The sequence below is a fragment of the Crotalus tigris genome, unplaced genomic scaffold (genome assembly GCF_016545835.1).
Source record: "Crotalus tigris isolate CLP2741 ecotype Arizona unplaced genomic scaffold, ASM1654583v1 scf7180000017631.5181431, whole genome shotgun sequence".
In the NCBI taxonomy this organism is placed as follows: Eukaryota; Metazoa; Chordata; class Lepidosauria; order Squamata; family Viperidae; genus Crotalus; species Crotalus tigris.
Window position 1 is genome coordinate 2,575,855 of NW_024096525.1, and position 26,873 is coordinate 2,602,727.

Sequence of the window (26,873 nt, forward strand, 5' to 3'; positions counted from 1 at the left end):
AAGAGGGGAGAGGGGAGAGGGGAGAGAGAGAGAGAGAGAGGCAAACTGGCTGCAAAGATAGCAAAAAATAAAAAGGCACACCAAACACGGCAGCGCTGCAAAACTTTCCCCTTTTAAAAAGAGAGACACAGAGATAAGAGGAGAGGAGAGGAGAGGAGAAGTTAATTGATAGACAGTTTGGAGTTGCAGACAAGTTGGGGATAGTGCTTGATTGCTTGCTTTTATTTTGGTTTTTGGGTAAGCTTCTTCTCCAGACAGCAAATGCACGGTCAAGATCCGGACAATTGCTATGGAATGGTTTGTCCTCTATTGCTTTTCACCTTCTCCCTACATTTCAGCATAGAAACAAAGAGCTATAGTTCAATGGTGAAGCACATACATTGTGTGCAAGAAGGCAGAAGTGCTACTCTTGGGATGGCCAATTCAGATTGGAATATTGTTTTGCTTGAAAGCTGGGAGAGGCACAGCCAGTGAGTGTGGCCTACCAGTGGCTCTCCTGTTAAAGGGTGAGCTTCCTGGAAGTGGCTCTGAAGTCAGTCAATAGAGTTGAGAGCAAGCAGTGGTTGACAGGGACCCATTCCCCCCTTTGTGTTCACTCATCTCCCCATTTCTGACTCTGTTGTGCAATTTTATTTATTTATCCCCCCGATAGTGTTTAGGCTGCTTACTCATCAGATTCTAGGTTGCTTACTATACAGATAGTCCTTGATTCATGAGCACAATGGAGCCCGAGATTTAAGTTGCTAAATGAGACATTTGTTAAGTGAGTTTTGCTCCATTTTATGACCTATCTTGCCACAGTCGTCACTGCAGTCCTTAAGTTAGTGACACGGTTGTTAAGTGAATCCGGCTTCGCTATCTGACTTTGCTTGTCAGATGGTCACAAAAGGGAACCACATAACCCTGTGACACTGCAACCGTCATAAATACAAATCAGGTGCCAAGCATCTGAATTTTGATCACATGGGGATGGTGCAATGGTTGTAAGTGTGAATAACAGTCATAAGTCACATCTTTCACTGCTGTTGTAATGTTGATTGGTCACTAAATGAACTGTTGGAAGTCAAAGACTGTACTAAAAGCATTAGAAGGACAGAACAACACAGAATCTATACATAGCTTGCTTGGCAGTCAATCCGGATTAGTGTTCATCTTTTGAGTTTTTTGAAGAGACAAGGTGTCCCTTGGTTGCCTGATCCCAAGCAATCTAGGCTGTCTATGTCAGGTCAAACTTCTTTTTCTTTCTTTCCTGATCTTTCTTCTTCTTCTTCTCCTCCTCCTCCTCCTCCTCCTCCTCCTCCTCCTCCTCCTCCTCCTCCTCCTCCTCCTTCTTCTGTCTGCTCTCCATACAAGAGATCCTCAAAAAGAACAAGCCGATTGTCTTCAATTGCTAGGCAATTTGGTGCCCCTTCAGATGGTTTGAGAACAATTCCTACAACTATTAACATGGGGGCAAGCTACCTGGCAGGGTTTTTCTACCGTTGCGTGACTTCTGATTTAAAATTTTCCATTACCTCTCACCTTTTTCATTTACTGCTCCTCTTAATAGCATATCTCCGTAAAAAGAAACCAGGGTTAACTTTTAAGTACCCTTTTAATGGACTAAGTTAGAAGCCTCCAGAGATCCAGTGAGAAGGTTTGATGCAGTCCGGTCAAGGCAATCTTGCAAGCTGTGTGGAAGTCAACTTGGTCTTGAGAACTTCTGAGAAAAGATGTGACTCTTTATGGCTCTTAATATTTGTTAATTTTAGCCCAGCACTGAGAGAAAGTGGGTCAGTATGTCAGTGCAGGTGTTTGGCAAAGGGCCAAGACCTACTTTTAGCTAGTGAGGAAACTTTTTTTTTTTAAAAAAAGAAAGACAATGAGTAAGTAAAGCAAACAAATGGCACTGGCTAGCTTCCACAGAACAGCTTTCCCCTCCCCCCTCTCAGATCAATCCAAGTTGCACTTATAGCTCAAGCATTCCAAATTTAGAAGACTTTCTGGAACCAAAGGATCCCAAAACAATGCATCCTCTGAGTAAAAAGTATGGACTATTTAAGAGCAGTTTCATATTACATCATGATTGGCGCAATTCTGGATGGGTATCTCTCCTGGTGCCTTCTAAAGGAACTGAGATTTCAACCACAGGATCTAGACTCCCAGGGGTAGGCAACCTTGGCTCTTTTATGACTCGTGGACTTCAACTCCCAGAATTCATGGGCTAGCATGGCTCAGCTTGGAAACTTCTCCCTTTCCCCTCAGCATGGTTGGCTCAGGAATTCTCGGAGTTGAAGTCCACAAGTCATAAAAGAGCCAAGGTTGACTATCCCTGGTCTAAAGAGCCCTTAAAATACAGATAGTCCTCAACTTACAATCATTCGTTTAGTGAGTGTTTGAAGTTACAACAGCACTGAAAAAAGTAGCTTAGGACCGGCCTTCACGTGACCGTTGCAACATCCCTACGATGATGTGATTAAAATTCAGGCACTGGCACGTATTTATGATGGTCGCAGTGTGTTCCAGGACATGTGATCACTTTTTGTGACCTTCCAACAAGCAAAGTCAATGTGGGAAGCCAGGTTCACGTAACATCTGCCGTGATTCGCTTAACAATTGTGGCCAAAAAAGATGGTAAAATGAGTCAAAACTCATTTAACAGCTGCCGACTTAGCAACAGAAATGTTGTGCTCTACTATGGTGGTAAGTCAAGGACTTACGGTACTATAATTTAGGTTGCTCTGAATGCCGGCAAATGCCGATTGGAAAAATATCACTTCTGGATCCTGGAAAAATATCCACGTAGATTTTGTAGGAAGAATCTGTGGATATGAAGAGTTGTCTATAGATCGGTCAAAGGACCCGTCTAATTTAGCATGTTGTAGACAATTATGTCCAGGCAAATGTCTTTGTGAACTTCCTATTCTCTGATTTGGAGTCAAATAGCTCAAGGCTGGGTTTCATATGCTCCTTGGCTTTTGCTCAAAAATCTTTTCACAATACAAAACAAAAATGCCTTACATCTGGATTTCCCATCCTCAAACAACTGCCCCCCCCATGGGGATACCTTTACAGGCTACTCTTGAGCAAATTAGGGGGTCAAGTAGGGCATAACCTCTTATCTCCACAAATACTCTGCTTAGTCTGCACAAGAAAACGAGGCCTTCTGAACATTTTTAACGTGTTCAACTTGACTAGGGAGACACGATAGTCTCCAGGAACTAACAACTTAAGTGCTCATGAAAAGTATTTGAAAATGAATCTTCTGAATTCCCAGGCACTGTTAATGTAATATCTGCAAGAGATCTACACATTTTATTCTTGCTCAGGAAGCATAAAGAATAGAGGGATGAGTGAGATCATGAAATGCCATTAAATGTACTATCTTACAATTTTCTACCCTTTATGCTCGGTGATGTTACTAGCACAATGGGAGGACAAGTGCAAGGTAACATATTTAATAGAGGGGGTTTTTTTTGGCATCTCACCTAGTTCCTCTGAGCTTAGAGGTATCTGCTTCCTTTGAACTTGCTTTCACCTAAAAAGTATTGGGCTTCTCCAGTCCTCCATTTTTAATTTAAGGGGGAAAAAATAACGCTGAAACTATCCACCCAAAAAATTATTAGCTAGGGAGGAAGGCTGGCAAAGAAGTAAAGCCAGAATACTATTGATTGTATCTTGTGTCAAGTGACATGTCTGAGGTGGAAAGTTCTTCCCCATCTCCTCAAAACCACGAGTGTCTCAATTTTTTCAGAAAAAAACTGTACAAGTAACCCTTGACTTACGACCACAACTGAGCCCCAAATTTTCTGTTGTTAAGTGAGACATTTGTTTTTCCTTGAAGATGTTTTGCTTCTCATCCAAAAAAACTTCTTTAGTCCTTCAGAATTGTTCTTCAGAAGTGAAGAAGCTTCTTGGATGAGAAGCGAAACGTCTTCAAGCAAAAATAAAGTCCAGCTGTCTTTTGAAAAAGCACCTTGGGGACAACCGTTACCTGGTTGACTGAGAATCTCCATTAAGACAACATTTAAATATTATTAAAAACTGTGTTTAAACCACATCTAAAAGGGCCAAGAGACGGATGGGATGGGGATGAGATTTTGTACCCGGTCAGCCACCTCCAGTGGTGAGAGCCCCCCTCTGGGCCCCCCAGGTCCTGTTGTGTTGCACTCTCTTAGGGATTATATCCTTGCATTTTCCAAGTCATCTCATTGCATAAGGAGATATCGGATGTTATGTATGAAGTTTGGTTGTGTCCTTGTCTTCATGTCCTGAGAAGCTGATTGTGATGGATGAGCTTAGCATCTTTTCGTAAACCACCTGTGGCCAACAAATGTTACTTCCAGCAGGACTTTTGCTTGGAACATCTGCCGTGGGACAACTGCAGCACCAACGGCCACATAATTCAGTCTCTGCTAGAATTCGTCTTAGAATGTTTCTTGGCTGAGAAACAACAGAGCAAAATGCACACATTAGGAGTGCTACAAAACATATGGTGTATATTAGTGGAGGGTTTTCTTGCAGTTTTAAGTGGGATCCTGACCTGGATATGAGCTGAGGGTTTTTATCATCAAGGCCAATACTATCTACTTGATTGACAGATCTCACCCAGGGAATTGGGTTGAAGGAGAGCATTCCTAGTATTTACTGTACATTTAAACCGAGATATTGGAACTTAACTTTAGGATTTTCTTTTTTGCAAATTGCTGGGTGATGTTTTTTCTCCCTCTTAAAACTCAGGACTATATATTCATATACACATAATTAGAACAAACTTCATACTGGGTGGCTGTATACCTGCTCCTGCACAACTGGAACCATATACCAGCTGCAGTTGCTGCTTATTAGAATGTTTCTGCAATGTTCCCTTTCTGGTAGCTAATTGTATGCCATTCCATTCATTCTGTCTAAGGAGCACTCCAAATTAGCAGCAAGAGCTTCAGAAACATGAAATTTTGCAGTCTTATATCCCAGCAATAGGCCACATTTTATGGCCTGTGTTTCCTTTTCAAAATGGTTTGGTCTGGTGGCAAGGGTCATAAAGACAGAGTAGCGATGTAGTAATGATTCTGTGGACACGGGTGAACATTTTTGGACCATGAACTCTTCCTAATGTTGAGTGGTGATTCAGGGTGTAAAACTGATTGCTTTGTTGAAGCTAAAAAGTGGGTGGCAAAAGTTTAGCTTAGTATGGTACAGCTTTCCTTATCCTTATCCTTTCTCCTGTTAGTGATCTAGATCTCAGAACAGAGCTGGAGATTCTGAGATAATTGCATTGTATTTTATGCCGTACACCGTTATGAAACACCATTTCTTTGAAGAATCTTGTGGCATCTTGTGGTAGAAAAGATGTTGAGACTCTGGAAAGAGTACAGAGATGAGCAACAAAGATGATAAAGAACGGTTGCTGGAATTGGGTATGTCTAGTCTAATGAAGAGAAAGACCAGGGGTGACATGATAGCAGTCTTCCAATATCTCAGGGGCTGCCACAAAGAAGAGGGAGTCAAGCTATTCTCCAAAGCATCTGAAGGCAGGACAAGGATGGAAACTAACCAAAGAGAGAAGCAACCTAGAACTAAGGAGAAACTTCCTGACAGTTAGAACAATTAACCAGTGGAACAACCTGCCTCCAGAAGCTGTGAATACTCCAACACTGGAAGTCTTTAAGAAGAGATTGGACAGCAATTGTCGGAAATGGTATAGGGTTTCCTGCCTGAGCAGGGGATTGGACTAGATGACCACCAAGGTCCCTGCAAAATCATCATCATCATCATCATCATCATCATCTACTGGGCTTGGGAAGGTTGTCAAGGTCAAAGTTTTCCTTAGAACGTTGATGTTTAAGGCACACTATAAAGGTCAGATTGCAGGGCCTAATCATCTTCTATGATTGCTTTATGAATTTTAAATGTTTCAAAACTGTCCCAGGGCCTGCAGGTCAGGAGGCTGGATGACTCACCGAGAGATCTCTTTTAAATATTTTGTTTAGGTTTATCCTTGATGATATTGTTGGTTGCAATCCTTTACAACACCCACTGATGACATAAATGAATGAATGAATCTGTTGGAGTCAGGGTAAATAAAGAAACAGTTTACATTGTGAACTTTGAGCCATTTGTCATCTAGCTGTAGTGTAGAATACACAATAGCATACATTCTTTTTAAAATAAAAACTCTTGGTCCTCCCAAACTGGGAACTTTCAATCCTGTTCAACTGATTCCTTTTTATCCGGATGTTGGCTTAAAACTCAAAGACTCTCTCCATCTGATTTCCCCATGCGAAGAGCGATACGGCTAGCTTCCTGTTAAGGATCAGTAGTTGCCTAGGAGAAGATGTTTTTTGGCTTTTCAGACAGTTTAGCTTCCTCTTTTTAATTTTATTTTTTTTTCCAAAACTGAACGCCAGATCATCTGCTCTGTTGATTTACATCCACCACAAAGGATTGTGCTGGCTAGAAGATGTGTCTTTTGTAAAGATGATGTAAACCTGCCTCCATTTCCCTGTTGATGGCATTTTTGAGATGACCATTGAGAAGAGGAAGGAAGCAAAGGTGCATGGAGCAATTCTGGCTACATTTTTAGACATAATTCCGCTGGGGGTTGATTCATTCGCCTGTTGCAGGAAACGTGAAAGAGGTCTCTTAGTCAGTGGGATGTCAATCGTGAACCTATTTTGGCAGAAAATGTAGCTGATTGATGATGTTAATGCTTCATGTAGTCAATTCCTTTACAAAATCTGTCCAGTTTTTTTCTTCCTTAGCTTCCTGTTTTTTTTTCTTTTTCATTCTCAGGGTGCTTTAATATTCTTTCAAATTTTTTTTTTTTGTAATGATGTGTCCAAATTTACTTTATGGTTGCAAACTGATGATGGCTTCCCTTGGGATTGAACTGAAGTATGGACAACTGGGAAGATGGAAGATTGTTGGAATAGTACCAAAAAAACAATTGGTCTCAAGCATCTCAAGGTCATTTTCAGGATTCCTATGCCGATAAATGTTTCACCAAAATATTCTTTTCCTTTGAGAAAAAGCATTTTTTCCTCATTATACTGAGAAGGATCAGAAATAGCACTTAAGAAATCTTTAGCACATAACCCTTGTGCTATTTCACTTTGACTTTTGTGGATCAGTTTTATCTTGAATGGTTTGGTGATGATCACACCATGTCTAGACCTTCTTGCTGATTGTTTTACAGACATCCTGACTATGCAGTCTTAATTCTTTTCACAATTATGGACATTATGGCCATTTCTCCCTGTGTCTCCTGTAGTCCAAGTCTAGTCTCTGTAGATTTCTTTGCTAGATGTCTATGGAGATTCTCAGTCATCCAGGTCATGGTTGTCCCAAAGGTGCTTTTTCAGGAGGCAACTGGACTTCCTTGTTTTTCTTTGAAGACATTTCACTTCTCAACCAAGAAGCTTCTTCAGCTCTGACTAGATGGTGGGGAGTGGAAGGCTTGTCTTCAACAGTGAAGGGAAACAGGGCAGGAAACATCCTGCAACCAAGAAAGCTCCACACACGTTTGCACTACTCAGGTGACCCCTGAGGACAACTGTTAAACCTCCAAGTGGCCTCAACGACTCTCTAAAAGAATGCAAATAACCAGCAGTCTGCAAAGAATATAAACCCTTCCATTCCCCACCATCTAGTCAGAGCTGCAAAACATCTTCAGAGAAAAACAAGAAAGTCCAGTTGCCTCATGAAAAAGCACCTTTGGGATTTCTTTGCTAGATTGCTGCGATTGATAGAGATCAAATATTGTCAGCCTTTCAAGAGAATCAAGTTCAGGAAACAGGAAGGGGCTAGGAATCTTGGCATCTATTTTAGGCAGTCTCTTGTAACATGATTTGTAAGTCTATCAAAACTTCTCTCCAATGCAACCTATATCTAACTCAATCAAGGTGGAGTTGTTTTGAGTTTCTTTTGTTCCCTATTTTCTAATTTCCCAGGGCTTAGAAGTATCTTTTCTTCCCAACATGTGTCTCAAGTCTTGCAGGATACAGCCTGGAGCTATTCCTTGTTGCTTTTTAGCAAGAGGATATGGAAGCAATTTGTAATAAGAACATAACAATGCTGTCTTTGCTCCAGATTGTGAATTGACCTCTTTGGGACATGATGTCAATCCTGGATCCCAGCAGTGGTAAGAATGGGATGTGGCATGGTTCCCCTATGTTCTGACTGATGGTGGGTAAGGGGGTGGTTGGTTTAATCTGTTCCAGCTATGCCCGTCATGGCATGAAGCTTTCATATCTAGAACATGTAAAAAAAAATGTAGCTAATGTACATTTCCAGCTGGGGAAATGATTTTTGTTCCCCTTGAATGATCTTAGCTGAATTATTGGCATCACATTCAAGGAACACCAAAGAGCATCATTCTCAATGAAAGCCAAAAGTTTGACCCGCATGACCTCGTTAATTGGTGGAAGAACGGTCTTTACCAAGAGATGCTTTTTGAGCATTGAAAGTTAATTTGCCTTATTTCTTTTTTCTGGTACGATGAAATTTTTATCCCTTGCTTAATTCTTTAACTATGTTCTCAGTTTCTTCTCATGACTTCATACTGCTCATGACTTTTCTCCTAGTATTCTTTACTAGGAAAGGTTTCCCCCCACCCCTTTGTCAGTTTGTCAAGCCTGTCAGAAACCCATATTTATGAGCATTTTTTCACAGGGCCACCTAATCCCAACATTAATAGGTTGCCATTTAGTGTGCTTCATCCATAGCATTACTAGATCTAGAAGTTTTAAGAGCAGCTGTAAAGCATGAATGTTGCCCTGGTGGCACAGTGGTTAGAATGCGGTATTGCAGGCAAATTCTGCCCACAGCCTGGAGTTTGATCGCGATGGGGCTCAAGGTTAACTCAGCCTTCCATCCTTCCAAGTAAAATGAGAACCCACATTGTTGGGGGCAATACGCTGAGTCTGTAAACTGCCCAGAGAGGGCTGTAAAGCACTATGGAGTGGTATATAATCTAAGTGCTACTGCTATAAGCAAGGAGATATATCAGTGTGTTGCCAACCTGATGTCCTCTGGATAGTGTTGGCATTACAAATCCTAGAATTCTTAACTAGTTTAGTCTTTGGCTGAGGGTCAGGCAACTGGCAAATGGGTTCAAAACAAAGCTGGGTGTGTTTCTGTATAGTGGATGAAATTATTTTTGATTGCATTCACATTTGAGCGTTGGTGCTGAAAGCACTCTTGTTGACATTGATGCTATCCATTCAATCATGTCCATTCCTGGGGATTCTAAGGACCAGCTCTCTCTACATTTTCCTATTTTATACAGCTTTTTTCAGTTGTTCTATGTTCTGGCTGGTGTCATTTTTGATAGAGTCTAGCCGCTGTGATTTTGACAGCCTCATTTTCTTTTACCACTGACTATTCCAAGCACAACTGCCTTTTCTAATTGATCGCATGACATGGCTGAAATAAGGAAGGTGGATTTTTTTTTATTTTTGCCTTCCAGCAATATGCCTATTTTTATATGCTCCAGTTGATACGGAGCTAAATTAATGATGTAACTGTCTGTACCATTATTCTCCCTTCTTAGAACCAATATATCGTCTTTTAGGAATTGCTGCAGCTACAATGAGCCATCATCACTTTACATAGGCATACCTCCCTATAGAGTAAGCTGTTTGAGATATTGGGTATATTCCTGAGTCTCTTGGAAAGAAGATAACTTGTTGTGAAAAGAAAGATAACTTCTCGTGAAATGATACTACTGCTTTATAATACCTTGTTATGACCACCCTTGGAATACTGCATCCAGTTTTGGTCACCACAATATAAAAAAGATGTTGAGATTCTGGAAAGAGTGCAGAGAATAAGTGAAAAAGATGATTAGGGGGCTGCAGGCTAAAACATATGAAGAACGGTTGCTGGCATTGGGTATGACTAGTATAGAGAAAAGAAGGACTAGAGGATGACATGATAGTAGTGTTCCAATACTTGAAGGGCTGTCACAAAGAAGAATGGGTCAACCTGTTCTTCAAAGCACCTGATGTCAGAGCAAGAAGCAATGGATGGAAACTAATCTAGGAGAAAAGCAGCCTAGAACTAAGGAGGAATTTCCTGACAGGGAAAACAATCAACCAGTGGAACAGCTTGCCTCCAGAAGGTGTGGTTGCTCCATCACTGGAGACTTTTAAGAAAGGACTGGACAACCATTTGTCTAAAATGGTATAAGGTCTCTGGCTTGACCAGGGGGTTGGAATAGAATAGAATAGAATAGTATGGAATAGAATAGATGCAAGGGATCGTAGAGTTCTTCTAGTCCAACCCTCTATTCAAGCGGGAGATCCTATACCATTTCAGACAGGTGGCTAGAAGTCCTCCAAGGTTCCTTCCAACTTTGCTATTCTGTTATAAAGAATAAGGAAGGCATCCTAAACAGGCTGGAACAACATAGCTTGACAATGATAGTTTATTTCCTGGCATGACTTCTCAATTCATCTATCTTAGTTCTGAATTCTGCCTTCAGCCCCCAGCACTCATCTCTGGTTCTTGGTCATTGGCTGGTTCTTTGACAGCTGTCTATGACTAAGCTCTAATAATTCTCAACAAGACTTGGCTTATCCAGTAGATCTCAGCTGGATTTGGCATGTGGACGGTACAGCTGAAGTACAAATATTCAAAATATGAGGGTGATCACATGACCATCTCACAGATAATAAATCCACCCTTAAAAGCAACAAAAAGGAAGAAGAAACAGGGAAATAAGAAATAGAATGTGCTAGAACCAGCCTCCCATGGAAGATATGAAGAACATTAGGTAATTAGTCTGAACCTAGCTGTATTGTTTGGTGAACTGAAGAAATGGCCCACATTTTGAGTACCAAGCAGAAAGCATTCATTTCTCTTTCTACTCAGACTTTCAAATATGGGATAATGGTGACTTCCAGTTTCCTCTTATCACCTGGAGCTCTGTGCTGACAAATATCTAGAAATCAGCCATGGTTAATTGCAGTTCTTCAGGGTAACAGTTCAATAATTTGGTGCTTCTAAAGCTGAGCATAATCTGACGAGTTGGAAGTATCCCATAGCTCAACAAATCAAACCCTTGTTCGGTTTAGATATCCAGAATAAAAGTTTCCCTGTGATTTTCAGCAACTACTTGAAGATCTCTAACGAAGGACAGTCTACCTATTTGTAGATGGGCTTCTTGTATTGATTGTAAGTTTCTCTTAGAGGTTTTTTGGATGAAAAGTCAGAAGATCACTGTGAATGAGCAAAGAAACAAACCTATTTAAAATTAAGTTGCATTGTATTTAGCAAGCTTTATTCATAGATAGGTGTCTGTAGGATTGAATCCGGAGATGTTCTTCATTATTATTCCTGTTATCAGCTGCTTTGTAAATGAATAAAATAGATAGAACTGCTTTAAAAGTCTGCCTTTGAAGCTGAAATCAATCCAAGCAAATGATATTTGGGAAGCACTGTGTATATATAACATTTTAAATTATGGAAAACAAACTGTTGAGATTAAAGGATAGTTTCTTGTTCCTGGCAGGATTTGTGTGGTGCTACCACTTGTGACACCCTGGGAATGGCGGATGTCGGTACCATGTGTGATCCCAAACGCAGTTGCTCCGTCATTGAGGATGATGGTCTTCCTTCTGCTTTTACTACAGCTCATGAGCTAGGTAAGGAACGGCTTCCAAAAAGGAGAGAAAGATGAGAGAGAAGACTTAGAACAGTGGTTCTCAACCTTTCTAATGCCGTGACCCCATAATACAGTTCCCCATGTTGTGGTGACCCCCAAGTGGGTGTGGCCACCAATAAGAGGGAGTAGGACAGCAAGGGAAAAGGGAAAAAATGGCGGACAGCGTGGTTTGGCGACCCCCGTGAAATGGTTGTTCGACCCCAAATGGGGTCCCGACCCACAGGTTGAGAACCACTGACTTAGAAGAACATCTAAAGCTGGTTGGGTGACTTTGGGCCAATCACCAGGAGATTGTGATTTCTTAGTCCCACTTTAGGCATGAAAGATGGCTGGATGATTTTGAGCCAATCACCAGGCGAGTGTGAGTTCTAGTCCCACCTTAGGCATGAATGACGTCTGGGTGACTTTGGGCTAATCTTCAGGAAACTGTATATTCTAATCCACCTTAAGTCTGAAAGCTGGATGGGTGATTTTGAGCCAATCACTCTTTCACAGTCCAACCCTCCTTACAGGGTTGTTATTGTGTGGAAAATAGGAGGAGGAAGGAATATTAGGTATGTCCACCACCTTGCATTATTTATAAAAAGAGTAAAGGTGGGGTAAGAATAAATACTAAGAAAAAAAAATCTGAAACTCCTGAAGTTTCCAAAGACTAAAAATATATATATTCCAGTAGCCACAGTGCTTTTTTTGTAAAAAAAAAAAAAAAAAAAAAAAAGGTGCCGGAACTCATGTCACATGTCATACAACCCGCCTTGGCTACCTTTCAAGGTTCCATCCAAAAAAGGTGCCAGAACTCCGTTCTGGGCGTTCTATGACAAAAAAAGCTCTGCCTGTAGGGATTCTTCTTGTGGTCCTCCTACCTTTTCTTTCTGAGATATTGTCAAGCTATGAAGATTGCTTGCACTAGGACAGCCATGCTGCTTCTAGCTTGCCAACACTTCCAAGGGGGAAGGGGAATGTATGGAATGCACAGGTGGTTTCTATCCGCTGGGAAGCAAGATCGCAGAAGAGATATTTATGGCAAGTGGAGACCACTTTTTCTCATAACAACAGCCTGAAGATTAATTGGACAATGTGACTTGAAGTGTCAGAGAGGGACGGGGAGGATTTAATCTTTTAACTATCTTTCTGGCACCATATTGCCAGAGCTGGTTTTCCATTCATTAGTGCCGGTATGCTGTGCTCAATAAAGTTTTGCATTAGAGATTGTGATTGTGATTAGAGATTGTAAGATTGTGTGCTTATTTCGTTGGGATCATCAGCTGGAACTTTGACAGATACCAGCCCTGTAACTCTAATTGTGGCATTTCAGTTCTATGACTTTTGTGGTGGTGGTCATCTATAGTTAGAAAAGGAAGAAATGGGAGATTAGGAACTGTGAGGGCACAGATCTCCAGAAGAGGATTCCAAGTCAGCCAATTTAGCCTCTTAAATCTAGCAGCAGCCAATCATTTACAGCTTGTGCTTTGCATCTGCCTGGTTTTGCATGCTCTCCTTCCGATGTTTGGCAAGCCGTTCTTGGCCAGAAGTTTCAATCCCTCAGCCAGTGACTTTGGAAGTGGTCACTTAACCAAGGCCACAGCTGAGAGGCAGAGCCCACACCATACAGTGGTTGACACCTGCCAAACAGATTTTGCCAAGGAAACGGAGGGAGAGGAATGTGGACTGAATCCATTTTTAACAGAAGAATTCTCTCTCTAATTAGAGAAAGAAGCTTGACGTTTAAAATAAATCCCAGGACTGGATTCAGGAAGTCTTGATAATAGCAAAAGTTTAAGAATAGTTTTGTGGGAAACTCAGCCTTGTAAATGAATGTGTATATATGTTTGTGGAGAAAAAAGAGAGCAACAAGCCTGCAATTTTATTCCCTGTGCAACGACAAGGCTCAGTTGGAACTGCTGGAGAACAGCTGTTTAAAAGAGAAGGAATCCCAAGCGGAGGGCTCCTCGTTGCTGGCCGTTCTGTTCCCAGGTTTTAGAGATCCTGAAATAATATGTAATTGCTGGGATGTGTTAGATACACATCTCGATCCAGAGCGTCAGAGTGTCTCCTGAAGTGACAACCAAATGGCTTGGTTCTCATTTAGAGAGCAGGAAGAGGATTTGGGGTTTAGAGGAGTAAATTATTCCGATTCAAAATAGCTCCTAAAATTAGAAATGGTTTCACTGCAAATTAGATTCCTCTGGCTGGGATAGGCTAACTCAAGGCCCTTTGCTGCCTTTTGGTGGTTCCCTTCAGGGTTGGTGATCCATGCTGGATTAAATTCAGCTGCATTGTCTTGTATCTCTTCACGTAGTCAACTGTCACAGTGAGTGACTGGTACGATGTAATGTCTGAATAAAGCCAACCCAAAATTGTGAAGACTTTTTTGATTGTCTTTTCTCTAAACCAGGGGTGTCCAACCGTGGCACTTTGGACCAATCCCAGCAAACTGTGAGTTCTAGTCCCACCTTAGGCATGAAGGACAGCTGGATGACTTTGGGCCAATCACAGGAGATTTTGAGTTTTAGTTCCACCTTAGGCATGAAAGACAGCTGGATGACTCTGGCCCAATCATCAGGAGACTGTGAGTTCTAATCCCACCTTAAGCATGAAGGACAGCTGGATGACTTTGGGCCAATCACAGGACACTTTGAGTTCTAGTCTCACTTTAGGAATGAAACCAGGTTGGGTGAATTTGATTCAGTCACTCTCTTTTAGCCCATATTGTCAGGCTCAGAAAACAAGCCAATTGGTCAATTCCCATCATTTCCAATCCCCAATGGATCAACGCTCAATTGATCTGAAAAAAGCAGACCCTGCACTTGCGGAAAAACACAAGAAGAAAAAAATAATAAGGGTTCCAAAGGCAACTGGTCAGCCCAGTGAGGAGCAGAATGCTGGGTGAGATAATTTACCAGTTAATCTAGCAGGAAGACATTTAATATTCTGAAATTACATTAAACAAATAGAGTTAATTTATTTCTGACCTAGTTTAACTAGATGTTCTTCCACTAGTCCCAGTATGTCTGTGATCAGCTTTCAGATGTTCCACCCAGAGTAGTTATGAGCTTGAATAAGGAATTCTCTTTTTCTCTTCTCCTCCCTTGTTTCTCATTTTTTCCCCCTCAAGTCTTTTGAAACGACAAGTATCTGCATACATAGTAAATGGTGTGAGTCTTGGCAAAGAAAACTGCTGGCTTGCAGGTCTTGCTGGCAGCAATTGCACTCTGCATCTGTTGTAAATTTATTGGCCTTTGAGGGACAACCTGATTAGAACATAAGAAGGAAGATGTTTGTGGATCTAGGAAAGGGAATGTAGAGTACAACAGTTTTGCTGCAGGCCCTTGCAAAGCTGTGTGCAACAGAGGTCACTTCTTTCATGGATTAAGGAAGAAAAAGCAAAAAGGAGGTGGAGGACACAAATTAAACCTTTGTAAAACCTCCAGACCATGCCAAGTCCAACAGCTTTGATATCTCGTGTCTCTACTGTTGCCTGGACAGCAGAAAAGAGATTTTTTTTAAAGCCCTTGATGACTCCTTCCAATATATATATGAATGGGTAAATCTGGACAGTTGTTCATATTAAAAAAATGGTTTAATCAATAACCAAATTAACCATGATTATAAATACAAGCACTGTTCTTGAATTAGAAGGACTCAGGTTCATTCTTTACCACCTCCTGTTTTACATAAAGAGAGGTTTCAGTAAGAGGAAACAGTATGCTGGAAAGAGAAACTAACAGATATTACTATTCATTACTAATTCTATCCCTTGGGAAGTACCAGAATGCTGGCTGCAATTTTCAAACCATAACTCTCTCTTTCTAGGACATGTGTTCAACATGCCCCATGACAACGTGAAGGCTTGTGAAGAAGTCTTTGGTAAACTGAAGACTAACCACATGATGTCCCCCACTCTCATCCAAATTGATCGTATTAATCCATGGTCACCTTGTAGCACGGCCATCATCACTGACTTCCTGGACAGCGGACATGGTGAGAAGGAGACAGGAGGTAGATCCATGAAAGAGAGATGGGGGTTACAGATTAGGGATGTTTGTCTAGAAACGGGCTGGAAGACACCTTTGTCACCAAAACTTAGGTGGACGTCAGAAGGGTAGTGGCAAAATGATGCCCTTAAGAGAAAGGAAAGTGGTTCAATTAAAGTATTTGCTCCAGAAGCCAACTTTTCTCACCTTGATGAAAGCTTAAACTTTGGAACAGTAAATTCTTGTGGTTAGTCACTGCTGATTTTTGCACGTATATTTTAATGATCTGAGCTGGTGGTCCTTCTTGGTGGCAATGAGTCTCAGCCAAAGTAATTGTGACAAAGGATATCCTGTGGAGTTCACCTTTCTATAGCGTGCTGACTTCATAAACGTGGTATTTCAAGACAAATCTTGGAGTTTACTTTTATGCTTGAGCATCCAGCAAACTCAGTTAAACAAACCGAATTTCTCTGTGGGATTCTGCATATCCTAAAGCAGAGACCCACAAAAACATGAGCAATCACTGTAGTCATGATATGATCTAGATATTATCCTTTCTTTATTAGTAATGGATCTTCTGTTGAGTCCATTACTATTCAAATTGGCTTCATGTCCTGTATTAAGCTGGGTTTTGTTCTAACAATGATTTGTTGAATAAGCCACAATGGAGCTTTACAAAGCCATACACTATGGATTATAGAACACAAGGCACTGTTAAGTCAAAAGTAGGCAAACCTCCTTAAGACTTAGTTGACTTAGACTCAGTATTGTGATGCAAACACAATATTAGACTGTGACTTTATTAAAGCCAGGTTTGGAATTACTAAAGAATTTCCCTTTAATTTGGAAATTCATTTTGCTAATGAATGTCACTGAAATGTTACGATTTTTCTTTTAATTTAAAAAGAGAGAGAGAAAGAAAGAAAGCTTTTTGGAGAAAGGGAAGCAAAACCTTTCACCATTTTTTTTTGTTAGTGTCTCAGATAGGTTCTGCACATTCTTAACATTTGGTCTTGTGCTATCAAGATGTTTATTTGAATCTGCTCTTAGGAGTGTATAAAAACTGAGCCCTTAGAGAAGGTAAACCTGGAGGGTGTTGAAGATTCTTAAACCCAGCTGTCTAGAAAAATAGAATAATCAGCCGATCAAGCTGTTTGGCACACTCCTCTACTTTTACTAAACAATTTACACTCAGAAAGCTGTAAATCATTAGAAATGCTAAGGCTGAATCTAACTTAGAATACCCATTTTAGAAGGATCTGGAACTATATGGCAGCAGGTCAACTGTACTCATCCTTGTTTGAAACTTTTTTTTTTTTTTAAAAAAATGTGATTTATATCAGATTTCTGTACCAACCTCCAACCTAAATATCCAAATCAGTTCACAGTTTAAAGATGTAAATCCTGACCACTGCATTTTCACCTCTGTCACCACTGTGATTAGCATTGGTAACAAAGCAAGAGAAATAGTCCTGATGCTACAGAGCCATGGAGGCGCAGTGGGTTACAACAGTGGTTCTTAACCTTTTTGAACGAATCGCCCCCTTGAGCCAATTAGGAAGTTGTCATCGCCCCCCTCCCCCAACATAACCTCTCAATCACAACATAGAAAATAATTTTTCAATTTATGCAAACACTTTTTTTGTTTTCTTCAAAATTGTCATCAGGACATATTGATGCAAATAATTTATTTCCAATCTTTTTCCCATATCTCAACTGTGTGAAAAATTTTGGTGCCACCCGTCACTTTATTCCCAAACTTTGTGATACATATATTTCATTATTATCTTATTTATTCAAGACACTTAAATGTAATGACCACTTTGAAAACAAAATTCAATTCCAAGAAAGTGAAATGTCTGAAAAGAAAAACAGTAATATTTAATGATTGAATTACAAGTAAAATTTAAGACACAAAAAGAAATATAAAAAGGGTAGGGGCTGCTGCGCAACGTGCATGAAGATAAGCAATGCGTATTCACATATATACGGCGTTCTGTACTGAAGCTAGCTGGAGGAACATTTGAAAACACAATTCAATCCACTAATAGCGAGCAATCTGATGTTTTTGTACGACAGATATACAGTGATTCACTGTATGAAAAAGTCTCAAAAGTGTCCCCAAAACTTCTCGCTCCATCGCCCCCATATTGCCCCCTTTTCATTCCATCGCCCCCCTGAAAAATGAAATTGCCCCCTGGGGGGAAATATCGCCCAGGTTAAGAACCACTGGGTTACAATACAGTATTGTAGGCTGACTCTGCCCACTGCCAGGAGTTCGATCCTGACCGGCTCAAGGTTGACTCAGCCTTCCATCCTTCCGAGGTCGGCAAAATGAAGACCCAGATTGTTGGGGGCAATATATGCTGACTCTGTAACCCGTTTAGAGAAGGCTGTAAAGCACTATGAAGTGGTATATAAATGTAAGTGCTATTGCTCTGGATGGTTCCTTTGGGATGATCTCCCATTGTAGCCTCTGTCTTCTCCAGGTGATTGTCTTTTGGACCAACCCACCAAGCCGATCTCTTTGCCTCAAGAACTTCCTGGTTCCAGCTATAATCTCAACCAGCAGTGTGAGCTGGCCTTTGGCATTGGCTCCAAGCCTTGCCCATACATGCAATACTGCACCAAGCTTTGGTGCACCGGAAAGGCTCGTGGCCACATCATGTGCCAGACCCGTCACTTCCCTTGGGCTGATGGCACCAGCTGTGGAGAAGGGAAGTTCTGCATGAAAGGTTCCTGTGTGGAGAGGCATAACATCAGTAAGTACCGGGTGAGTACTGATGGCTCTTTCCATGGAGAGCAGCCCAAAGGCTGATGTTCACAAAAGTTTAGTTCTGGCCACAGATGCACAAACAAACAAACAAACAAACAGAAAAAGAATATGCTAAGTAGGCAATCCAACATAATTCGACCCAAGCATGAATTCTCCAGAACTGAGAGTTTTTGAAGCATCTAAATTAACCATTGTAGTCCACATGGATTTTGATAGTTGTACTCATAGTCTCCTGAATCATTGCTGATTTGCTTTGTTATGGTTTAGTTTAATCCATTTAAGAAAATTGCAGAGATCTGCACAAGCAGTTGATTTAATTGCTTGTTAGTTTCCACAATGAGTCAGCTCTTTTGAAACGCTAGGGATAAAAACAATTCCTAATCTGCTGATCGTTAAAAATGCTGAAAAAGCATCGTGCATGTACTTCATGGCACTAGCTAGCCAAAGTGTTGTATTCCTTGAGAAAAAATAGGGATGGCCTCCTTGTGGATTTCATATCTGTTCAATGTCTTATGGCCTGACAGGTGGATGGCAACTGGGGGAAGTGGGCACCTTATGGGACATGCTCAAGGACATGTGGTGGAGGAGTCCAGCTGGCTAAACGTCAATGCAACAATCCGGCTCCAGCCAATGAAGGAAAGTATTGTGAAGGGGTTCGAGTTAAATATCGTTCCTGCAGTTTGGATCCCTGCTTTGCTTCAGGTGAGATTTAATGAAGGTGCCAACTGCAGCACTGTCATGATGGCTGATCAATTCTTTTGGAGGGGATAGCAGGACTAGACTAGGTTTTGGTCCAGTAGTTAAGGCATCAGACCAGAAACCAGGAGACTGTGAGCACCTTAGAAAGGAAAGCTACTGGGTGATTTTTAGCCAATCTTCAGGAGACAAGAGTTTTAGTCCCACCTTAAACCTGCAAGTTGATTGGGTGACTTTTGGCCAATCACCAGGAGCTGGCTGGGTGACTTGGGCCAATCACCAGGAGATGGTGAATTCTAGTCCCACCTTAGGAAAGAAAGCCAGCTGGGTGACTTTTAGCCAATTGCCAAGAGACTGTGAGTTCTAGTTCCACCTTAAGGCATGAAAACTGGCTGGGTGACTTTGTGCCAGTCACTCCCTCTCAGTCCAGCTCACCACAAATGGTTATTGATATGGGAAAAATAGGAGGAGGAAAGAGATATTAGGTTAGATCAGGGGTAAGCAAACTTGGCTCTTTTATGACTCATGGACTTCAGCTCCCAGAATTCCTGAGCCAGCATACAAGTCATAAAAGAGCCAAGGTTGCCTACCCCTAGGTTAGGTATTAGGCATGTTCTGGGTACTAGGCATATGAGGATGCAGGAGATATTAGGTATGATCACTGCCTTGAGTTATTTAGAAAAATAAAAGCAGGATAAAAATCTGGGCATTATGGGAAGAAAATGTTCAACTCTGTTGGATTTGCTTCTCTGCTCATGTTCAAATCCAATATTTATGACTAGGTGCAATGTTATCTGGAGATTCACTAAATCAGTGATGGTGAACCTTTTAAAGACTGAGTACCCCAAAACTCTTTAGAAGGCCAGATCCTGAAGTTGAAACTCAAATACTTTGGCCACCTAATGAGAAGGAAGGACTCACTGGAGAAGGGCCTAATGCTGGGAAAGATTGAGGGCAATAGAAGAAGGGGACGACAGAGAATGAGATGGCTGGATGGAGTCACTGAAGCAGTAGGTGTGAACTTAAATGGACTCCAGAAGATGGTAGAGGGCAGGAAGACCTTGAGGAACATTGTCCATGGGGTCGCGATGGGTCGGACACGACTTCGCAATTAACAACAACAACCCCCAAACTGCCCTGCCCCCTGCCTGTCCCCACTCTGCCCCCACTCTGCCCCCACTCTGCTCCCATGCCCCACCCCACCCACCCCCACTCCACCCCCTGCTCCCGCCTCCCTACCCAGAGGGCCCCCCCACCTCCACAGCCCACTGCAGCAGATCACCCAGTTGATCCTGCAGCGCCATGGCGGCCATGCCCTCTGCCCACACTCTGCAGCATCATCTGCTCACGATGGGGCATGAGGGCGGAGACTTGTGCCTGCTGCCCGGCTGCCATGTCCTTGGCTGCGCTGCTCTGCGAGGGCCACGCCTGGGGGCGACTCTCCTCCGGGTAGGCTGCTGGTCAGGAGGGTGCCACGTGGAGGTGGGGCTGGGGTGGCGGCGCACATGCCCACAGAGAGGGCTCTGAGTGCCGCCTCTGGCATGTGTGCCATAGGTTCGCCACCACTGCCCTAGATGGTCCCTCTATTTGTGATGGTAGGAATCAGCTCCTAAAATCATTTCTGAAACTGATTTCTCGTAGTTCCAGGAAAGAGTTTTCGGGAAGAACAATGTGAGGCTTTCAATGGCTACAACCATAGCACGAACCGACTCACCGCCATTGTCTCCTGGGTCCCCAAATATTCTGGCGTGTCACCTCGGGATAAATGCAAGCTCATCTGCCGAGCCAATGGAACTGGCTACTTTTATGTCTTAGCCCCAAAGGTGAGTTGGTTTTTTAAAATTCTTTCTTGCTGTTGTTGTTGTTGTTGCTAAAGTTGGATGGCAACACAGGACAAAGGCGATATGGCTGAAAAAAAGGAGCACTTACACTGGATATTTTAAAACGAAAGGAATGTATTTTAATGAATGTTCAATTTAGAGGAAAAAAGAGAAATTGTAAAGGGATGTTTGTTGAAGGGTGATTAATTAAAGGTATTTAGATGTTCCTGGAAACATATAAGTCCCATAATTATCTAAATGAAATGTTGACAAATGCCTGCAAACATACTCAGTGCTAATACGACACTTCTGTCCACAATTATTTGTGTAATGTTTGCAATCCCATGTTGCTTGCTTCTATGCACAAAAGCCCTTGGTTTCTAAAGGAAGTTTTGGAGGACACTGTGACAAAAAAGTAGCCCTTGACTTACCACCATAAATGAGCCTGGAATTACAGTTATAAGTTGTTGCAGTTGTGACCACACCTGATTTTTTCACACTTTTTTCAGTGGTTGTTAAGCAAAGACCACGGCTGTTAAGTGAACACCATAGTTGTTAAGCAGCTCAATTTTCCCAAGTGGGTATATTTTGCTAGAAACTGAAAATAAGCACTGGAAACTGGCAAAAAAGTTGCCAATTGCAACTTTCAGGTGTCTGTAGGACATGGCAAATGGCTGTAAAGGTGATCCGTTTTCCAAGTGCCCATAATGTGATCATTTGACTCAGGGTGTTTGTGGCCATGAAAATAGGTTAAAAGTAGCTTTTTGGGGGGAGAGGGATTCATCATAACTTTGAATGGTCATTAAGTCACTGGTTGTAAGTCATTTATTTGAAGGATTACTCACAAGAAAGATACATTTCGGTTTGGAGAAAATGGATAAATTATATTCAGAATAAATATGGGACTAAAAAGTTCCATTTATTTTATGAATAAATTTTAGAGTATTATCACTGTTATTATTATTATTATCATTAATAGTTTAATATAGCGGAAATTTTATGATATTGTGTTGTTTAGATATTAGGATTTTAATTTGTTTATATGATTAAGTTTATTCTTAAATTGTTTACTTTGTGTTAAAAGAGAGTTAAAGCACATTATATTTATTTATTTATATAGTTGGTTAATGTTAGTTAGATTATGATTATTATATTTATTACCCTGTATTCAGCTCTGGGAAGTGGGGGCGGGGGGTAGGGTGGGTGAGTTTGGGGTATACTTTGTAATTTTTTGTAAAACTTACAAAAGTCACTGGTTGTAAGTCAAGGACTACCTTGTTGCAGAACAGCTAGTATGCTACTCAGAATCATTTTGGTGGTTTTGAATCTTCGTACCTGTTCATAGCCAGAGAATGCCCAGGATCTCAGTAATATTTTTTTAAAAAAATCAAGATTCATGAACAGGTATTTGTCATACATAGCACTGTGGAACATTCAACCACATGACAGAAGTCCTAATGAAAAGTGGTGCAACCAGCTTCTAAGGACAGAGCAAAGGATAACATTTTCTTTGCTAGGGCCACGGGCAAGGATGGCAGATGATTACTTGTTTCCAAATCAAACGGATACAGGTCAACATTCCAGCCATCTCTAGATTTTACTAAAGCAGCCCTGGGTGCTATTTTTATCCTTCTGATTTCCAGGTGGTGGATGGTACACCATGTTCTCCAGACTCTAGCTCGCTCTGCGTCCAGGGAAAATGTATCAAAGCTGGGTGCGATGGGAAACTTGGTTCCAAAACGAAATTCGACAAGTGTGGCGTGTGTGGAGGAGACAACAAAAGCTGCAAGAAAGTTTCAGGGTTGTTCACCAAACCTATGTGAGTGAATTTGGGTAGAGTCACCCAAAGGCCAGCTTAAAGACTGAATGGATCTAGGTAGACCGATGACTTGATTCAGCACGAGGCGATGTTTTGCTAGATCCATATCAGATGATTAACTGCATGACTGAATCAATCCTCTTCTTAGTCTTTCCAATATAGTGAATCATAAATTAACGGGCTACATTCATGCCATCCCCTTCTAAGAGAACAAATAGGGCATTTGGGGGACATGAGCACATTGTGTTTAGGGCAGAAACCTACTCTGTTAACAGTCTAAAAAAATCCCCCAATACTGTCCACAGTGCTGGAACTTACAGGAGCTGTAGCTCAAAATCCATTCTGCATGTTTAATTCTATTAAATCAGCTGAAATTTGTGGTCCCGTATAGGGACACGGCATGAATTCACCTGCTCTGCATCATTGTCTTACCTTTGTTTCTAGCCAATCCAAGTCAGGCATCTCTTAGGTGACTTTGCTAACTCATATTAATGTTTTTGCCTTTCTTCTACCTTTTGTCTTTCTTCCAGGCATGGCTACAACTTTGTGGTGCTCCTCCCAGCTGGTGCTTCCAGCATTGACATCCGTCAGAGAGGCTACAAGGGTCTGATTAGTGATGACAATTACCTGGCCCTGAAGAATGGGCATGGCAAATATCTTCTGAATGGACATTTCATTGTCTCCCCGGTGGAAAGGGACTTAATAGTCAAGGGCAGCGTGATTCGCTATAGTGGAACAGGTACAGCAGTGGAAAGCCTCCAAGCCTTTATGCCCATCCAGGAACCCCTGACAGTGGAAGTGCTATCAGTTGGGAAGATGACACCACCTCGAGTACGCTACTCCTTCTACTTGCCCAAAGAAAGCAAAGAGGACAAGTCTTCCTACCACCGTAAAGATGGGAAGCGTCCTCCAGTCCTCAACAACAGTATTCTCAGCCTGTCCAACCGCCTGGAGCTGGGTCAGCTGGATTACAAACGCCCCGCTTACAAATGGGCCACCACCAACTGGGAAGACTGTTCAGTCACTTGTGGCAACGGTCTGCAGAAACGCATGGTGCTGTGTCGTGACGCCCTTGGTCAGTTGGCCTCTTCTTGTGACGCCACTCAGAGGCCTATTGACATCAGGATATGTGGAGATCCTTGCCCAACATGGGAGGCATCGCCATGGTCCTCGTGCTCCAAAACTTGTGGCAGGGGGTTTAAAAGGCGCATACTGAGATGCACAGGGCGAGGTGGCATACTGCTGCCCCGTGAACGCTGCAACCTCAGGAAGAAACCACAGGAGTTAGACTTTTGCACCCTGAGACCTTGCTGACCGGGCTGTCTCCACAATTGACCAAAGCCAAATGTGCTACTTTCTGAACAAGTGGCTGAAAGTGTAAACATAGCCTCTGGGGGGAGGGAATGGGATCCAGCCGAATCAAAGGGGGTCTGGTCCATAGTGCATTTTGACCAAGAACATTCTAAGAGAAGAGAAAAAGATTACCAATAAGAAGAGGGCTTGATAGAGGTTTTGACCATCCAGTCACTTAGTAGTAAAGCAGAAGTAAACAACTACCTCGAAGTTGCCCAAACCTCCTAGAAGTTATCACAATTCAGCCATGCATTCTGAGGCCCTGAAGGAGAAGGCAAAGCCAGAACTGAAAGGCAGCACTATCTTGAGATGGACCAAAGACAAGGAAGATGATTCCTTAGAGCCCTGGCTCTAAATCCCTTCAAAAATAAAAATAAAACATAAAAGGGACTCTTAGGACTACCCATCTCCTTCAACTCCTAGAGTTATAGTGGACCATAAGGAAGTACCATTGAACCTGGAACAAAAGTATTGTAAGACGTACCCCCAAGAAAATGACATCCTAGCTCTGATAGAATTGCAGGTCTCTAGATACACTTGGGGTTTTGGGCAGGACTAATAACCAGCCACTGATTGGTAGCTACCAGTTAACATTTATGAGCAATATACATTTAACGGTGCTGGACCAAATTGCCTCTGAAGTGTTGGCTTTGCCCACTTCTCATGATTCATTCCAAGAGATCTACTACGTTGGCTAAGATGAAGCTGCATCTTATTTTCCTGTTCCTTAGTAAACAGGAATTCATCTTTGTTCCTTTCCTTCTTGCTTTTGTTATTTAAGCCCACATGTCTCTTCCAATGTCACAGTTTCATGTTTCCGATCCATAATAAGTTTGCAAGATACCTGTGAATACCTGAACGTTTGTTCATCTGCAGTGTTTTGGATTTAGGCCAGGCTAGCTTTATTCTTTGCATGAAAAAGTGAAAAGCTGGTGAGCGTCATGCTCCCAGGATGATTTTTTTGGACTATTTGAACATGAAGAGAAAGTGAGGGAGAAAATATAGTTGCAAGTAATGCTCAACTCATCAAGGAGAGAACTAACCTAAAACTAAGGAGAAATTTCCTGATACTTAGAATAATTAATCGGTGGAACGACTGGCCTCCAGGTGTTGTGGATGATCCAATACTGGAGGTTTTAAAGAAAAGATTGGACAACCATTTCTCTGAAATGGTATAGGGCTTCCTGCATGAGCAGGGGGTTGGACTAGAAGACCTCCAAGGTCCCTTTTGACTCTATTATTCTGTTAGATTGAACAACAATCTTATCTTAATACAGAGGCATCCTCTGTTGTCCTGCACTGAAAACTTATTATGGTGATATTGCACCTTAATGTTTTCTATATAAATTCTATAAACTAAATTGAATTAGGTGGGGGTATGTAAAAAAATATAGTCCCCATCTCACAAAATGCAGAATATTCCTGCATATTATAGATACTCTAAAGAGCAGTATTTGGTCCATATCTTCCCATAAGATAGACCAGGTGGGAATGCAGTCCTAAAGTTTATCCTAGGGCAAAGCAGGACAGGACAAATGATATGTGAAGTCAGAGGCTATCCAGAGTCAAGGTTCTTGATTTTGTAATATTAGGGTTTGTTGGTTTGGGATGCAGTCTCTACATCTTTCTTTGGGGATGCTAGACAATAAATATTCTTATGAAGCTGCTGGAATTTTTTTGGCAATTATTGTAAAAGCCTTTGGCAGTCTAAGAACAAATTAACAGGCAAACAACATGCCATTCTTGCTGTCTGCAGGTGAAGCAGCTGTTGACAATGCTCTGGAAGACAGTCCAATTTCCCTAACATTGTGTGAAAGAGAACAGAAGTGTCCATGTTTTTGTGTTAGTGATCGTTGTTTTACAGGTGCTGTCCATGCCTTCCAAGAGGGTTTAAATTCTGGGTAAAATGCATAGGAGATTTGAGCTGCAGATGCCCTGTGAAACCTGCAGGAGAAATCCACCATAATGGAGTATCAGATAGTATTAACAAGTCCTACGAGGGTAGAGCTTTGGCCTTAGGGAGTTTTCATTTCACCAGTTAATCAAAGCAGATCCTTCATCTCTTAATGTTTGAGTCCTGGATTTATTTCAATTGAAGCCTGATTCTTGATGGCTACCACCCATCGCTGCTTGTTTTTGCTTTGGCTGCAGAAGTTGGGTTTGATATATGTTGATTCTATAATAGTAATGAGCATCCCTTGCCCCCAAAATGTACACTTTGAAGTCTGGAGTAGAAATAAAAGCAAAAACCTTCTTTGGGCTCAAATGTGTATCTTGGTGAGAGACAAGTTATCCTAGAGCAGCGATGGCAAAGCTTTTAGAGACCGAATGCCCCAAAACCGGCCCTGCCCCACCCCACTCAGACACCGCCCTGCCCGCAGGGCCACCCACTGCCTCCATGGCCCACCACAGATTGCCCAGGTAGCCCAGCAGTGCCATGGCAGCCATGCCCTCTGCCCGTGCCCCGCAGCATCAACTGTGTGCGATGGGCCGTGTGGGCAGAGTCTTGTCCCTGCTGTCCGGCTGCCATGTCCTTGGTTGCGTTGCTCCACATGGGCCACGCTTGGGGGCAACTCTCCTCTGGGGGGGCTGCTGGTGAGGAGGGGGCCAAGGGGGGAGGTGGGGGCCGGGGCGACAGTGCACGTGCCCACAAAGAGGGCTCTGAGTGCTGCCTCTGGTACGCATGCCGTGGGCTCACCACCACTGTTCTAGAGTTTCTAGGTCTTTAAATTCACTCTTCCTCCTCCAGATGTTTCATGTCTTCTCCAAAAATAAGCATGGGCTTCTTTTC

The 26,873-nt window shown here is 42.0% G+C and overlaps 1 protein-coding gene across 1 annotated transcript in view; it reads left to right on the forward strand.

The window, feature by feature from the left end:
* ADAMTS15 (ADAM metallopeptidase with thrombospondin type 1 motif 15) overlaps positions 1-26,512 on the forward strand; it is a 38,406-nt gene extending 11,894 nt beyond the window's left edge. Inside the window, exons 2-8 of the mRNA XM_039334535.1 lie at positions 11,492-11,624; positions 15,458-15,625; positions 18,108-18,391; positions 18,919-19,096; positions 20,732-20,913; positions 22,554-22,729; positions 23,260-26,512. Of these exons, the coding sequence (XP_039190469.1) occupies positions 11,492-11,624; positions 15,458-15,625; positions 18,108-18,391; positions 18,919-19,096; positions 20,732-20,913; positions 22,554-22,729; positions 23,260-24,043 (1,905 nt within the window). The 3' untranslated portion in view covers positions 24,044-26,512. The remainder of the gene's footprint in view (positions 1-11,491; positions 11,625-15,457; positions 15,626-18,107; positions 18,392-18,918; positions 19,097-20,731; positions 20,914-22,553; positions 22,730-23,259) is intronic.
* The last annotated feature ends 361 nt before the right edge of the window (positions 26,513-26,873 follow it).